The sequence below is a fragment of the Brassica napus genome, chromosome C5, assembly GCF_020379485.1.
Source record: "Brassica napus cultivar Da-Ae chromosome C5, Da-Ae, whole genome shotgun sequence".
Lineage (NCBI taxonomy): Eukaryota > Viridiplantae > Streptophyta > Magnoliopsida > Brassicales > Brassicaceae > Brassica > Brassica napus.
The window spans coordinates 54,618,729-54,633,890 of NC_063448.1; the positions used below are offsets into that span (position 1 = coordinate 54,618,729).

At 34.3% G+C, this 15,162-nt stretch overlaps 3 protein-coding genes across 3 annotated transcripts; all 3 read right to left on the reverse strand.

Annotated features, from left to right (window-relative positions):
* Nucleotides 1–3: 3 nt before the first annotated feature.
* Nucleotides 4–1,348, reverse strand: LOC125587972 (signal peptidase complex subunit 3A). Its single transcript, XM_048759454.1, has 6 exons — nucleotides 1,102–1,348; nucleotides 922–969; nucleotides 673–735; nucleotides 507–560; nucleotides 346–432; nucleotides 4–252 (listed from the first exon to the last, which is right to left on the reverse strand). The coding sequence occupies exons 1-6, from the start codon at nucleotides 1,225–1,227 to the stop codon at nucleotides 127–129; spliced, it is 504 nt and encodes a 167-aa protein (XP_048615411.1). The 5' UTR covers nucleotides 1,228–1,348; the 3' UTR covers nucleotides 4–126.
* A 650-nt stretch (nucleotides 1,349–1,998) lies between these two features.
* LOC106453032 (heavy metal-associated isoprenylated plant protein 34) lies at nucleotides 1,999–4,752 on the reverse strand. Its single transcript, XM_013895246.3, has 3 exons — nucleotides 4,438–4,752; nucleotides 4,254–4,329; nucleotides 1,999–3,817 (listed from the first exon to the last, which is right to left on the reverse strand). Exons 1-3 carry the CDS (start codon nucleotides 4,465–4,467, stop codon nucleotides 2,187–2,189), a joined length of 1,737 nt encoding a protein of 578 aa, XP_013750700.1. The 5' UTR covers nucleotides 4,468–4,752; the 3' UTR covers nucleotides 1,999–2,186.
* A 7,913-nt stretch (nucleotides 4,753–12,665) lies between these two features.
* On the reverse strand, nucleotides 12,666–14,953 carry LOC125587973 (DNA excision repair protein ERCC-1-like). The gene is made up of 9 exons (XM_048759455.1): nucleotides 14,646–14,953; nucleotides 14,185–14,293; nucleotides 14,010–14,113; nucleotides 13,834–13,933; nucleotides 13,682–13,758; nucleotides 13,507–13,606; nucleotides 13,360–13,431; nucleotides 13,217–13,285; nucleotides 12,666–13,127 (listed from the first exon to the last, which is right to left on the reverse strand). The coding sequence occupies exons 1-9, from the start codon at nucleotides 14,906–14,908 to the stop codon at nucleotides 12,831–12,833; spliced, it is 1,191 nt and encodes a 396-aa protein (XP_048615412.1). The 5' UTR covers nucleotides 14,909–14,953; the 3' UTR covers nucleotides 12,666–12,830.
* Nucleotides 14,954–15,162: the final 209 nt, after the last annotated feature.

Sequence of the window (15,162 nt, forward strand, 5' to 3'; positions counted from 1 at the left end):
TCATGGTCAATGCTTTTATTCTTTCTATTTAGAAAAGTTCTAATAGATCAATAGTACTTTTACAGAATCTTTTCCATGAAAAAAACGAAATTCAAAAACGCTTAGATGCTTTCTTCACAGCCTTCATCATTTGTATGCATCTGGTAAACTGTAACCAGGCATGACGATCTTGTCAGCAAGCATCTTTCCGGTCTTGGGCATGACATGCCAGTGTAACGTCAAGTTGAACTCTCTTCCGCGAAGATTATGTCCCTGAAAGATCCCAAACGATGATCAATTCAATCTTCTAGTTCTGAATAAGTAAAAGAACGCAGAAGACTTGGTGGGGGTTTGTTTTTAGTGTACCTGATCAATGAAACGGTACTTGTTTGAGGTTTGAATCCTAAACTTGGCATGTTCCTTATCAGGGATAATCACATCCCATAGAGAAACCTGCAAAAGAAACGTCAATATCATTTCAAGTCAATCCCCAACTTGTCCTGTGTGGAGTGTTGACTATAGTATACCTGATTCAGGGAGTTCTTTGAGGTTTCGTATTCCGCTGCCACGAAAGCGAAAACCTGCAAGCATTTTTCATAAAACGAATATCCAGCAAGAGCAATGCAATTTCTACAAGTAATAGTAAAAAAAAGACAAGGACTCTTTTTAAGTGTTTTGAGAAGTTATTAAAACCTGTTTGGTGTTCCAAGTAAACAGTGACTGCAAGTCTGCCGATATGTCCAGTGTCAAGCTGACCTGCGTGACTCAGTATGTATAAGCTGAATGATATTCATAAACCAGATTCGAATAACGCCTGTGAGTTAATCTAAATCAAATTCGAAAGCTTGAAAGATTCATGAACTACTACTACTACTAGTTGGAAGTAACTTGAGCAATTCATAAACAGAGGTGAGAGCCTTATGTAAAGATCGAAACTTTTACCTCATCATTGCCGTAAGATTGCTTCTTTAACCGATTGATGTTAAGTATCTGCAGTCACATCACCAAACCACAATCCATATAAACAACTTCAGACATTTTTCATTTTTAAGTTAACTCACATCAAAGCATTCATTCGCAGATCCATCACATACGGAGACGATCAATACAATTAAAACATACCTGGATCTCAGCAGAGGGATTCTGGTTGCTGAATTTGTCTGAGAAGGACGCGATTGCGCAGATGAAGGCGAGCGCCGTGACGGAGAACGTGAGCAGAGCATTCGCTCTGTATCCGAACGAATGCATCTCGTGAACCTTTTTTTTTTTTTTCTCTTTACGATTTAGTTCTTTTGTGATTATCGATCACCGGAGTGCGGAGGAAGAAGACGACGACGAGCGTTTTTATTTTATTTATTTCATATAAATTTCCATTTAATTCTCTAAATACTGTAATGTGATTGGCCGAGACACGTATGATCTACTTCGCAAACCGAAATTTCGGTCTATGAATACCTTTTTATTCCGGTTCAAACTCGGTCTAAGAATATTCATTCAATGAATTTTGACTATTATGAGTCTTATCACACTCAAAATTCTACATTTGGCATAATAATTACTAGTAATAAACATCGGATTATTATGGTTGACTGTAGATCAGTTGACTGATTAAACCGGGATTTAGTTTACTAGGCCCAATGGGTAAGCAAAATATTGATGGTTCATTTAAAAGCCCGTCATTGTGAGTCACTCGCACAAGTTGTTTAAGATAAGAGGACCGAACGTTTTCTGCCGCCAAACTATTGATGTGGTTTCTCAGTTCACACACTAGTTTCACTTTTGGAGAACACTATTTGATAGAAACACCAGAGACCTAATTCTGAAATATTTTGTCCACACTTTCTTATTGAAAAAACATCATAATCAACTCATAAATCTCTCACGGATTTGGTGCTCAATGGGTCAAAATTAATATGTGGTGTGTACATAAAGTTAGTGGCACACTATAGGAGTTAGTGCTCTTGTGCCCTACTATAGAGGGCGGCTGCACAATCCTTTTCACACAGAAAAATAAAGATCTTAGTTTGTAACCATCTTCAAGATATTATAAACATCATTCCACTTAACAAAATTAAAGCACATTTTGTTTTCAATCCCCTCAAAAGAGTTTTAAAAGAGAAAGTCATCCCAAAAAAATACATAATAAAGAGTTCTAAGACAAACATATTCATATCCGTTTTTTCTTCTAATTAAAACATTACAAAAGATCACATTATACTACAGCTACCTGGATTCTCATCGCTGAACATATGAGTATATGAATCCGAATGTGGAGGCGGCATTGGCGGTGGATGAGCATAGTTCACCGACGGATAAGGTCGAGCATACATCATTGGGTGGTACATGTCTCCACCGTGACCACCACCATATCCTCCATGAGCTGCAGCTGCAGCTTGTTGTTGTTGCTGATGCATCATCATTTGCATATATTGTTGTTGGTTCATTTGATGACTTGCCTGAGCTGGTTGTGGATAATATCCTCCACCTCCACCTCCACTCATCGGCAAGCCTTGAACCGCCGGGTAAGAGCCACCTTGATGTCCCATAGGACCCATCTGACCACCTTGGTGTCCCATCATACCCATCTGACCACCTTGACCCATCATGCCCATAGGACCTCCTTGACCCATCATACCCATCGGACCGCCTTGACCCATTGGGCCACCCATCCCCTTAGCACTATGATTACCCTTGTTACCTCCTCCTCCGCCTGCTTTGTGGTGTTTCATGAGCTCATCAATATCATGGGCCCCATGGCCTCCTCCTTTTGACCCACCACCTCCACCTTTTTTAGGCCCACTGTCATAATGATGAACTCCTCCTCCCCCACCACCGGAGGATTTGACCTTATCACCTCCACCGCCTCCTTCTTTCTTACCACCTCCCTTCTTCTCATCTCCTTTACCACTTTTACCATTTTTGAAAAACCCTAGCAGGCCACCACCACCACTTTTGGCATCTGTTTTTCCATTTTTGCCCCCACCTCCTTTGTTCTTTTTTCCTTCTTTATCACCTTTATCTCCTCCTCCTTTCTTGCCTTCTTTCCTCATTTTACCCTCACCCATTCCCTTCATTTGCACCGGAATCTCAAACCCGCCACCACCTTTCTTCCCCTCTCCTCCGCCACCACCACCACCGCCGGCTTTGAAACCATTCATCATCATCATCATCTCATTAGGTCCCTTAGCTCCACCACCACCACCACCCATTTGAGGCATCATCTTGTTAGGCATCATCATCATCTTGTTAGGAGGCATGTGATGATTACCACCTCCTCCCCCACCATGACCATGTCCTCCTCCCATATCATCATCCTCATCCTCATCATCGAACTCATCATCATCATAATCATCCTCACTGAACTCATCATCGTAATCATCATCACTAAACTCATCGTCCTCCTCTTCAGCAAACTTAACAGACTTCTTCTGATCCTTGGACGCCACAGGAGGCATCATCATCTTCATATCCTTCCCGCCATGACCACCACCACCACCACCACCACCTTGAGCTTGAGCAGCCTTCATCATCATCATTTGTTGAATCTGCTGTGGTGTCAATTGCATTGGTTGACCTCCATGTCCCCCACCAACACCACCACCACCACCATTAGGTTTCCCCTTAGCTTGGTTGCTCTCTTTCCCACCTTTCCCGTTCATACTGAGATTACCAAACTGCCCATTCAGATTAGGAAACCCTTTTCCTCCGCCTCCTCCGCCGCCTATGATCTCGGCGTGTTTCCCTGACTTGCTCAGTTTCTTAACGAGGATAGCTGGGTCAACGTTTCCTGTTACAGTGACTTTCCCCTGTTCCACATCTGCTTTTACAGAGTACACTCCTGAAAAAAAACCAAAACCATGTTAGGATCTTCCCAACATGTTACCATTCCAAAAAAAAATTAAACAATCAACGCGGTAATTATCAAAACTTTTAACTTCGTGGTAAATTTTTTATGTCAGATCATTCAAAGCAATTCTAAGAATGCTTTATGTAATTCTTGTGAAAATGTTTTAACATAAAAATAAAAGAATAGCCTCAGTGGTATAAATCTCAATACTTTGGACTACTATGCTCCTCATTTTTTTAAAAAATATTACATTATCTGAGCTGAAAACTTCAAAATTAACAGATCCACAGCTTTTGAGAGAGAAACTCACTTCATATATCTCTGAAAGCTATGTTTAATTAATTATTTAGTTTCACCAAATTAAACAATTTAAACCATACAAAGCTTCCCCTTAAAGAAATGGGGAAATAGCAAGAAGAACACAAACCTTCGATTTTCTGCAACTGTTTCCTCACTTTATGCTTACATCCTTCACAGTGTACGTTCACTTTCAGAACACATGTCTGTCAAAAACAAAACCAAATCCCAGTAACACAAAATTAGCACCATAATATAATATATATACTTCGCAAATCTTGAAGGGAGAGACAAGAAGAGAAGGAGACGTATACCTGAAGCTTCATAACATCTTGTTTATTCATAGTTAGATTTTGTGAGTTGTTTTCTTCACAGTTTGACAAAACTCTGGGTAAAGAGAGAAAGAGAGTTTCTGTCTCAGCTCTTCTTTTCTCCTATGTGAAGAGAAGAGATGGTGGTAGATAGAGATGATAAGGAAGAGGGGTATTATAATGTAATAAAGTCGGTTGTTGCTGTGTTTTTAAGGACAGAGAAAGAGAGGGACACTAATAAAACACGCTCAACACTTGTGTTTTGTTTTTTATCTCTCTGTTTCAGGGTTTTCTTATTTATTTATGTCTGTAAAACTTAAGAGAGAGAGAGGGCGGTGGCACAGGTAGCAAGGATATCTTTCATTTTGATTTGCAAAATATCTTCTTCTTTTTTTCTAATTTAGCATTTTAATAGTATTGTTTTGTTTTTAAAATTTTAAAGTGTCATACTTTTTCTGGTACAGAGTAGAGGGAAAGAAGCAGAAGAAGAACACTTTGGCAGCAGAATTAAGTACAGCCTCGCTTCCTCTGTATTCATCTTCAGGAATACGATTGATTAACACACTAATTCGAATTTGCCCAAAAAAAAAAAAAAAACACTAATTCGAATATGTTAAGGTTCCCTTAACTACACTACTTAGCTGTATTCGTTGATTAAACTTGCTTTTGCATATTTAATGTGTGGTTTAGATGTAAACCGACTATATCAAGACTCGACAATCTAGGTGTGATGTTGTTATCATGTAGTGGTTTTATCTACTATTCTAAAAAAAAATCAACTATTAACAAGTTTTTCATAAATCGGTTACGTGTTAAGTAATTACGAGTTTTAGATCTTAAAACTTCTCTTAATCGTCATAGAATATAAGTATATCATTTGCGCGCAAATCAATTTGACTTCAATAATTTAGATATGACACTCATATTAACATGAAAAGTTTCAAGATCATAATAATGGTTTGTGATCAATGATTTTAATGATCGTTGACTAGAGTGTATAGGATCCAATCGCAAGCAAGAATAGCGTGTTTGTCAACAAAATGGACTTGTTTAACGACAACATCACTTACGCAAACAATGCAACCATTATTTTATGACTCCTATATTGGTAAGTTATGCGATCTAGATCTTACGTTCTATACTAATAATACCTCATACAGAAATGTTTCTCATAAACTGTTTGATTGTCAATCAAAAAACTTTGTTGAGAGTCACCATTTAAAAATCACATACTCAATATAATTCGGTAGTACCGAAAGATTGAAAACTTGATTATAAAATGAGAGAAAACAAACAATAAATGTATTCGAGTCTGATTTCAACTTACAACTCTAATACTTTCAATTTAGTTTTTGGTTCTAAAACATTTATATTAGAAAAAATGCAACTTAAAAATAGAAACAAAATTAATAAATTAAGGGAAAAACTAAATTATCGAATAGCTGTCTCAAAATACTCTGGAATTTCATTCATAAAATATTTTGATTCTATAAAATACTTTTGAAATAGATTTAAATATTTAAGATAACCATTCAATACAGTAATGTTGAATCTTTGTAAAGATATTCAAGTCGATAATCCATGGTACTCTTCCACCAAAAGAAAGTAGAAAATGAAAACTAAACACTTGATTTGACACCTTTGGTTGTTGTGAATAAGTTTATATAATTAGAGAAATATACATACAATATATTTTTTTATCTAATATGTATATATAATAATAAGAAAAAAATTGATAAAAGGGATGTATTCAATTGAGATTTTTAGGTGATTTGTATTAAAATGACAAATTCGTTGTTATTCAAACATAAATTTTAAAAACTTATTTAAAATCCATTGTTATTGAATTTAACATTTCGTAAAGTACTTTAAAATCCACTGTTATTAAAAATATTATAAGTTGTGAAGTTTAAAGTTTTCAGGTGATTTTAGGATGTTTGGGTGAAGTTTCTTAGTTTAAAAAATTAAAATCTAAATCCCATAGTTTTAGGTTATATTCTAGAGTGGTTTAACAAAAACCACCTAAATCTCTGCAACTTATTGAAATCATCTAAAACTCTATTAAAAGACAAATCACATCAAATGTTATATTGAATACACCCCCGAAAAGAATAGTTTCTTTGTTTTAGAATGATCTTTGTTTCAGAAAAAAAATTTGTTTCTGAAAGATCCATATTTTAATTCAGTGTATGTAATAATCGTAAATTGTAAATTTTAAATAAATTAATTGTATTTATTGAGTTTTGATTGGTATTAGAAATAACTAAACATGGAAAACAATGCATTTATTGTTAAAATTTTAAGTATTTTCTTAGTGGAATTTACTGAATCAAGGATTTGAGAGAAGTAAATCCAAGAAAATAGAAGATTTAAGTAAATCTCAAAAAGATTTATTACAAGTTTTAAGGTTTTTTTGAAGAAATCTCAAAGTTTTTGAAAAAAAAATTAAAAATTAAAAATTTATTTAAAATAATATTTTTATTTTAAATTACTATAATTTGATATTTTTATCGTTTTATGAAAAATATAAATATATAATAGTTTTCAAAATCGATTTTTCAAATATATATATTTTTATTATTTTCTTTTCAAATATTTTGATTTTATTTTTAAAAATGTGAACTAGATTTTTTTTTATTTTTTAAAAAAGTTTCAAATACCGTCATAAGAGGTGGTATTTCAATTATTTGTTTCTCAACTATAAAATATCATCTAAAACCTACCAAATTTCATTTAATAGATTTTATTAACAAAATCCATATTTTTCAATAAGGTGGGATTTGAGAGAACTTATACAAATGACTAATCTAATAAGATTGGATTTTATATGAAATTTGTAAATGTTAGATACAATAAGAGGGGATTTGAAAAAGAAATGAAATCCTCTCAAATCCTTGATCTAATACAATTTTCTAATAAGTGTAAAAACTTTGTAATATATATTATTTTGAAACAAATAGAGTATAATAACAAGAAGAAGAAGGGAGAAGGGACAGTAATGTTAGATGAGTTTTAATGGGTCATGAAGACAGGTATGTCACTTCCAGTCTTTGCTGTGGATAGAGTTCTCTAGGGCCAGCTTTCAACCACCAATTAGTTCGGAATTAATAAAAGTTGATCTATTTTATCGTCTTCTTGAAATATACTCTCTCTGTTTTATTATAAGTATCGTTTTAGATTTCGACACACAGATTAAAAAAATAATTAATTTTGTATATTTCTTATAAAAACACTATTACATATACACCTAATCAAATTTCAACCAATAGAAAAATAAAGCATTGAAATCGAAAACAATACTTATTTTATAACGAAAAAAATTCTCTAAAACAACATTTAATATGAAACGGAGGGAGTATTGACTTTCTGAGTTAGAAAAAAATACTTCACTTAATTGCTAATGCATGTTACGCATGTGCACCACTTCAGTGAGACTATCATAATGTAGTAGACGATTTTTTTCAAACATATCTCTATAACAGACGTGTACATAAACATGAAGGGAAAGCACTATTACTAGTTTTTCGGCTGTTATTAAATCACATCGTGCAGCTTTACATTTCGCATAACTCTGACTATTTTAATTAAATTTATCGATATGCTAGCTTACTAGCATAGACAATAGCTTTGCTAACACGTGCAGGTCCGTGATAAGTAATCTTAAAAGGGAAAAACTGAAAAGGATTAAAAGTCACCAGATTTAAATAAATGAAAGTTTAAAATGATTCATGGTTCGACCTGAACTAACGTTTAGATGTGACAATACTCTGCTATGGACCTAGCAGTTAGACACACTAAGCTTATATAGATCGAACCGTGTACGTCGTTGGTCGGTCCATGGCAACCTAGAAGTCAATGATTTTTCTCCGACCATAGAAGTCAAACTAAAATACAGAAAAAGCTGTAAGAAAAATCGAAAATGAGATAGAATTGTTTAAAGAGGGGGTTTCGAGCAATCATTTTCAGTGGTACATTAGACCCTTCTTTTTCTAGATAAAACCAACCTCGTGAAGAACATTGCTGTCAGCTTAATTTATCTTTGTCAGTTTGCCTATTTTTTACACGCTTTTGATCAATAGTTTTACTCTGATTGATTAAATTTGGTGCTCTCAAAAGAAAAATTTAGAATTCGTTAAGCAGATTATAGAGGTAGTTTAACTTTGCATGTAAGACTCTCCGTTTAAAAAGATAACAAAACTCCAGCATGTAGTATGCATGAATAAAATATATATTAACAGTTGGAAATGAAGACAAAAATGATACAGAATAATGCCATCGTCATGTTATAAGAAAAGATATGATCATAGCACTGTTCCTACAAGATTTCTACAGTTGAATTTCTTTATGTAAGGAGAAACCAGGCTTTACTTTTCCTTTATCTTTTGCATACAATTATCGTAAAAATTATATTTTTATTTGCTTTTAGTACCACTACTATACACATTTGACTAATCAATAAAATCGGAAATTGTTTGGACTCATTATAAGATGTGGGGTATTTTTGAAGCACATGCCATTATGCCAATGAGTATCCAAATCAAACTGTTGTTGTTTTTTGGCTTTTTTGGACTCTGGACCTAATCGAAGTTCTCATTTCTACTAAATTCAAATCCATTGTAGTAAATATTTATTCTCTTGATTTACTTTGAATAAATTGCTATAACTTGAAACTATATGTGTCATCATGGCTTGTGTTTATATCCATTGCTCATAGGTTTAGCTTCTACCAAAAGTGAGAATATCCCACCCAGTGTGTGTGTTACAAAAGCCAAACAAAAACACACTCGCAGCTTATCTTGATTGGTAACATAGATACATCATACATCAATGAAAACATATTCGTTCCGTTTAAAAAGATCTTTATTCAAACCTTTCACAGATCACGACTTTATAGGAAAAACATTAACAGTTGAAAACCACTTTAAACAAAATTCCCAAGCATGTCACGTTAGGAGGCAAAATTCAACTGAACATGTGTGCAAAGTAACTGGCCTAAGAAATGACCATACAAATTACTGAAGAGTTTTCTTACTGCAAATTCCAAAGTACCTGAATTTGAAAGGAAAAGAAGAAAAAAATGTTTTCAGAATAGCTTTAAACTATTTGGCAGCAATTTGATTTCCTTACCATCATCAGCTTTTATCCATGTACGAGCCATGCTTACATATCAACTATCTGCAGGTTTTAAATCTTCTGACTACTAATCGAAGTAGAATATCAATTTTATTTTTGCATAGTTTTCGTTTTAAAATGTTCTGCCGTTCTACAATATTACCAGCTAGAGCTGTAACTCTGATGACAACTGACATCCAAAACAATTACGTAACTTTATATATCTCTTTCGTATTCTAAGATATAGTTTTGAATATGCTCATGTTTGAATTGGAGTAGCTCATATTAGCCGACCCTAACCAGATACAAAACTTTCTAATAAAAATTGATATGAACATTATATGATAACATTCCCACGAAAATAGGGAATTGTATACTGACCAACAAAAAAAACAAACATAAGAACTAAAAGTACTATCACGTGTTAGGTTTGATTTTGAAGGTCAAGTGACGAATGTGAAGATACGTGTGTGAGAATGCAGACGAAGTTTGTTAGTAGTCGAAGTCTCGGAACAAGTTATAAAAAACAAGTTTGTCAACACCTTTGACTTCATTTTTTCAAAACTATCTCTCAGAAGTAAGTTGCAAAATGAACCTACGTTAAACACATGTATTCCCTTAAAAACGTTTTCGTCTGGCGTTTAAGAAATTATTTGTTCTTGCAGATATAATAAAAATCATAATAAATGTGTAAATTTTTTTGTAAATTGATTACTCCACAGTACAATAGTCAATAGAGATTAATGGAGATCAACATCGCCTAAGAATTACCGACCATGTGTGTATTGAAAAAGACTAAAGATATTATATTTTGATGAAACCATCTATAAATTTACATAATCAGTTTGTAATAGATCAACAATTAACATCTATGGTACAAGAAAAGAAAGAGTGAGAGCGATAGTCAATAGTTGAAGATGTATTGTAAGGATGTCCACAGCTGGAGTCTTTGGACTTCATATCCAAAATTGGGTCACAAACTTATGTACATGAATCATGACATCTATCAATGTGTCTATATATTGTTTAAAGAAAGCTTTGTAGTGTTTGGTTAGGTACAATTGCGATCAACTTTATATGCATGTACATATATGTGCAATAGACATATATACCCTTGTTTGCAAAGACACCTACCCTTACACACACATAAATGACAAATCACTAAAATATATACAGCATATGATCCATTATTGTTGATGATAAGATTGTGATGTTAGTGGTTCTTGTTGGTTTTAGTTCTTTTCTTTTTTCATCTTGCGTTAGTTTTAATAGTTTCTATTTCATGTAGTAAATTCACATGAACGTAACTGCATTATAAATTAACAATTTTATAAGCAAGAAAAGGTATTGTGCAAATTATATATATTATCGACCTAAAAGAGTTAAAACCATAAAAATGGTTGGCAACGAGCAATAGCATGAAAGTTAGGTGATACCAAAAGTTAGTACGTATGTCGCTTCAATTAAAATGTCAGAAAATGTATTCTTCTTAATCAAATTCACAGAATTTTAAATAATTCTGTGGACGTTAGAACAAACTGGTTATAACACACGAATCAAAGCCTCTTGTTTCTTCGAGCTTTGAGTAAAAAATCTCGATATTTTATGGGTCAATTCCATAAGAAGAAAAAAGAGAGTATTGGGGCATGCTCGGTAGTAGTGAAAAGAGAGCAAATCCGAAGGATCAAGAAAAGAAAAAGAAAAGTTAGAGGAAAATGCTTTATTGGGCTTGCTAAGAAGAAATGAAGCAAATTGAAAATATCTGCTTTCGTCCCAAAAAGAGGGAAGCCAGATTCCAAAAACTGCATCTACATTGTTTACATACCACACACATTCATGTACCCACTGTTATGTGATAATTCATAACTTATAAACAGTTCTTGTTTATAATACTTACTTTCGCTTTTGTCCCCCTCATGTTCCAACATCCTCAGTAACTTGATTTACTTTTCATATATACCACTATACCATATATATAAAAATACATATGCACATTCACATTTTTTTTTTTCTTTTGCACATTAATATCATAAGTTGTTTCTTTAGAAGAAAATTCAACTTTTACTTTTTCAGGTTAATTTATTTACCTGTTTACCCAATGTCTCTCACGACCGGTTTACTTACACTTCAAATATTCTCTGCCTTTTTCTTTTACCAGTCCTTTGCAACTTTACTTTATTTTTGTTGATTGCAATCTAAAACCGTTTACACCGAAAGAAGTTTCTTTTGTGTTCAGAAAAAGGAAAAGAAAATTAAAGGGAAGAGTGGTGCACAAAGTTCAAGTGTTTGTGTCTCTGATCGACAAGACATCGCCTAAATCATTTCCAACATATGTCAACAAAACTACAATTTATAAAATACTCTCTCCGTTTCATCATAATATAAGTAGTTTTGGGTAAAAATGCGAAGATTAAAAAAATTATTATGTTTTTAAAAAATATTTTATAATAAATATAGTAGATATAATTTAACCAATAAAAAATAAGTCTATTTAATTTGATTGGTCACACTGTATTCAATAAATGTAAATGTTACCTAAATACGAAAACTAATTACATTTTGAAACAAAAATATTTCTCCAAAACTACTTATAATATATGAAACGGTTAATTGCAAAAAGCTGTTAAAGGGTCGAATTAAATTAAACACGCAAGTCGCACTCCATATCTCTGAACCAAACGGAACTCAACAAACCCAATTCTTGTCCGAATCCAAACTTAAAACCAAACTAATAATAAACCTATCCTATACTCCATTTAATTATCGTTCTATTTTTAAACGCACAAATTAAAAAAAAACATATAATTTTGTATATTTCTAAAATAAAAATACAATTATATATACACCTAAACATATTTCGACTAATAAAAAAATAAAATAGAAAATCTTATTAATAAATTTTGCACTGAAATTTTAAACAACACTTATTTTCAAACAATTTTTTTTTTCTACAATGACAATTAAATCGAAACGAAAAGAGTATTATTTATAAAAATATTAATTCACTGGTGAAAATGTTACCACATCTAATCATTTCAAGCTTCAAGCTAGTTTTTATCTTTCAACTTTAAAATATATTTCTGTGTGACTTTATTGGTCCAGAAAATTAATACTACTGGTAGTAAGAAATTAATCACATAGGCTTCAGTAACTAACATACTCAACACTACAGAGATCAGCAGTCACACCCAACAAACAAACACAAAGCTAACATTATACTCCTATTACATTTCTAGAAATACGCTCACAGTTAACAATGACCTTGGCCAGTGATCAAACTTGTGTTAATCTTGGTGGGTTTCAGCATCTGAGTCTGTTCTTGTACCTTTCTCCTTTTTCTTGCAGAGCTTATCAGAGTATCTAGCGAAAACAGTCGAGAGCGCAGTCTTCACACTTTTCTCAGGCTCCATCTTCTTGCGTTTCCTCGAGCCCTCCACAAAATCCTCATCTGCCTCAGCAGGTTCCTCTGAGTTCACATCCTTCTGAACTTCAGTCTCCGGAGCTGTCGGTTCTATAACAGACGGGTAGCTCGAAGCTGCACGCTTGAAAGGTTCGTGGAACGTATCGTACAACCGCTTCACCTAAGGTTTAAAAATGATTCTCACATCAAGACACCCTCCTATATCACATGATCATGGAGTTTTTGGATTATAGGCGAAGAAAAATGTACCTTGCGTTCGCCTATACCAGGACAACGAGCTAGATCTTCCATGGATGCATCCATTATATGAGCAAGAGACTGCATAAAATCATGTTTTTGAGTTTTCCAGCTTAAGTTGAATCATATAAAACATCGAGATTCTGAAGATTAACCCCAAATGTAGAACCAAGCGTGACTACATCGCTCTTGTTCACATGTCTGATGCTTGTAAGAGAATGGTTTAGCTGCAATTGCAAACAACACTTACCCCCATGAGAATTTAATAAAATTAAAAAGAAAGCTTAGCAGAGTTTCCATACACGTGAGAGATAGTCTGTATCCATCTGTCCTTGGATGAGATCCGCAGGTTTGTTTTCATAGACTTTGATCGTCTCCAAGTAACGAGCACATTCCGTCAAGCTGCAAGAGAGTTTACACAGAACGTTGTTGTAGCGTACAAACGAGAAGCAGAGTGATTGAAATGTGTGTTGATACCTCCAGGCGCACAATAGGGTGCAGTCATGGAGAAGAGCGGTTTTGGTGACTTCAAGCAACGGTTTCACAGAATCTTCCTGTCCAAGAAACCACAAGGACATCACAAGAACAGCCAACAGACATTTTAGCAAAGAGCAAGGATATGAACTTACAACGTCGACATGGCAAAGAACAACACGGAGTTTGAAGTTCTTCTGTAGCTCCCTTATGCGGAAGTAGAGATAATCCGGGTGCAGTAGATGATACCGCAAGCTGGAGGGGAAGAGAATCAGCCAGCGTGAAACTTAGAACACATTAATGCAACAGAGGAAAGTTGTAGAGTGTTCACCTTAGATACAGAGCGCAAGTGGATTGACCAAGTAAGTAGTCAGGGATGATTTCTGAGAAAACCCATTTCACGTTCCTGATATGTTTAAGAAGCGGGTTTCCTTTCTGCAAATACAATGTCAATTCGAACTAAGATGGGTTCCAAAGAACATGGAGGTTGTTTGAAGTCAGCTCACCTGTCTATTGCTAACGAGAATTGCGTTACGTGGTTGAGTAGTGTTCGAAGATAGAGAGCCAGTAGCTACAGGAGTTGAAGATGAAGCTACATCGGTTTGAGGAGTTTGGCTATGGTGAATGCAACATACACCAAAAACACACCATGGAAACTTAAGTATGCGTCAAACAATGCAATCATTATAGTGACTGATGGTAATAAACATTCAAAGGTTTCAACTTTTCAAAGGCAATCCATCTTCAGAACAGTTTGATAAAAAAAAAAACAGAGGATGACTGATGTAAATGAACATTAAAGTTTTCGACTTTACAACGAACAATCAATCTTCAGAACACTTTGATCAAAAAAGAAACAGAGGATGATTGATGGTAATAAACATTCAAAGGTTTCGACTTTTCAACGAACAATCAATCTACAGTAGGCTACAATGTCTACATTTTGTTCATTAAATACTCGAAATACCTTGTACTGGGCACATGAGAAGCGCCGGAAGAAGAAGTCAGAGGAGGAGGAGCAGAGTAGACGTCGGAGGATTTGACGAAAGCGAATGCTTGAGAGAAAGTCTGGGAAGGCTTGAAGAGAGATGGTGGCGTGGACTTAGTCTGTGAGCTTTCCACCACTTCCTGGTACGAAGGAACACCAATTACGATCTGGGTTTTGGGTTTGTTACCAATCTGTTGTGGCGTGCCTCGTGATTTCTCTCCATCGTCGTCTTCGTTCGCCATGAGTGATTGAATTTCCCGAAGTATTTGTTTTTTTCTTTCTCCTTCTCAACTTCCCAAGTAAGAAGATAGCCTTTGTTGGGCTTTAGCGGTACAAGCCCAAAGCCCATTAGATGGTAAATATAAATAATGTTAACGCGTTTCTTTTAACATCAATTTTTCAATCAAAGGCGTCAAACTAGACATGGTTGGTCGATTTCACTGTATTAAAATCAGTCGCATATACGTAAATATGTGATCAATTTTTGAATTGATTA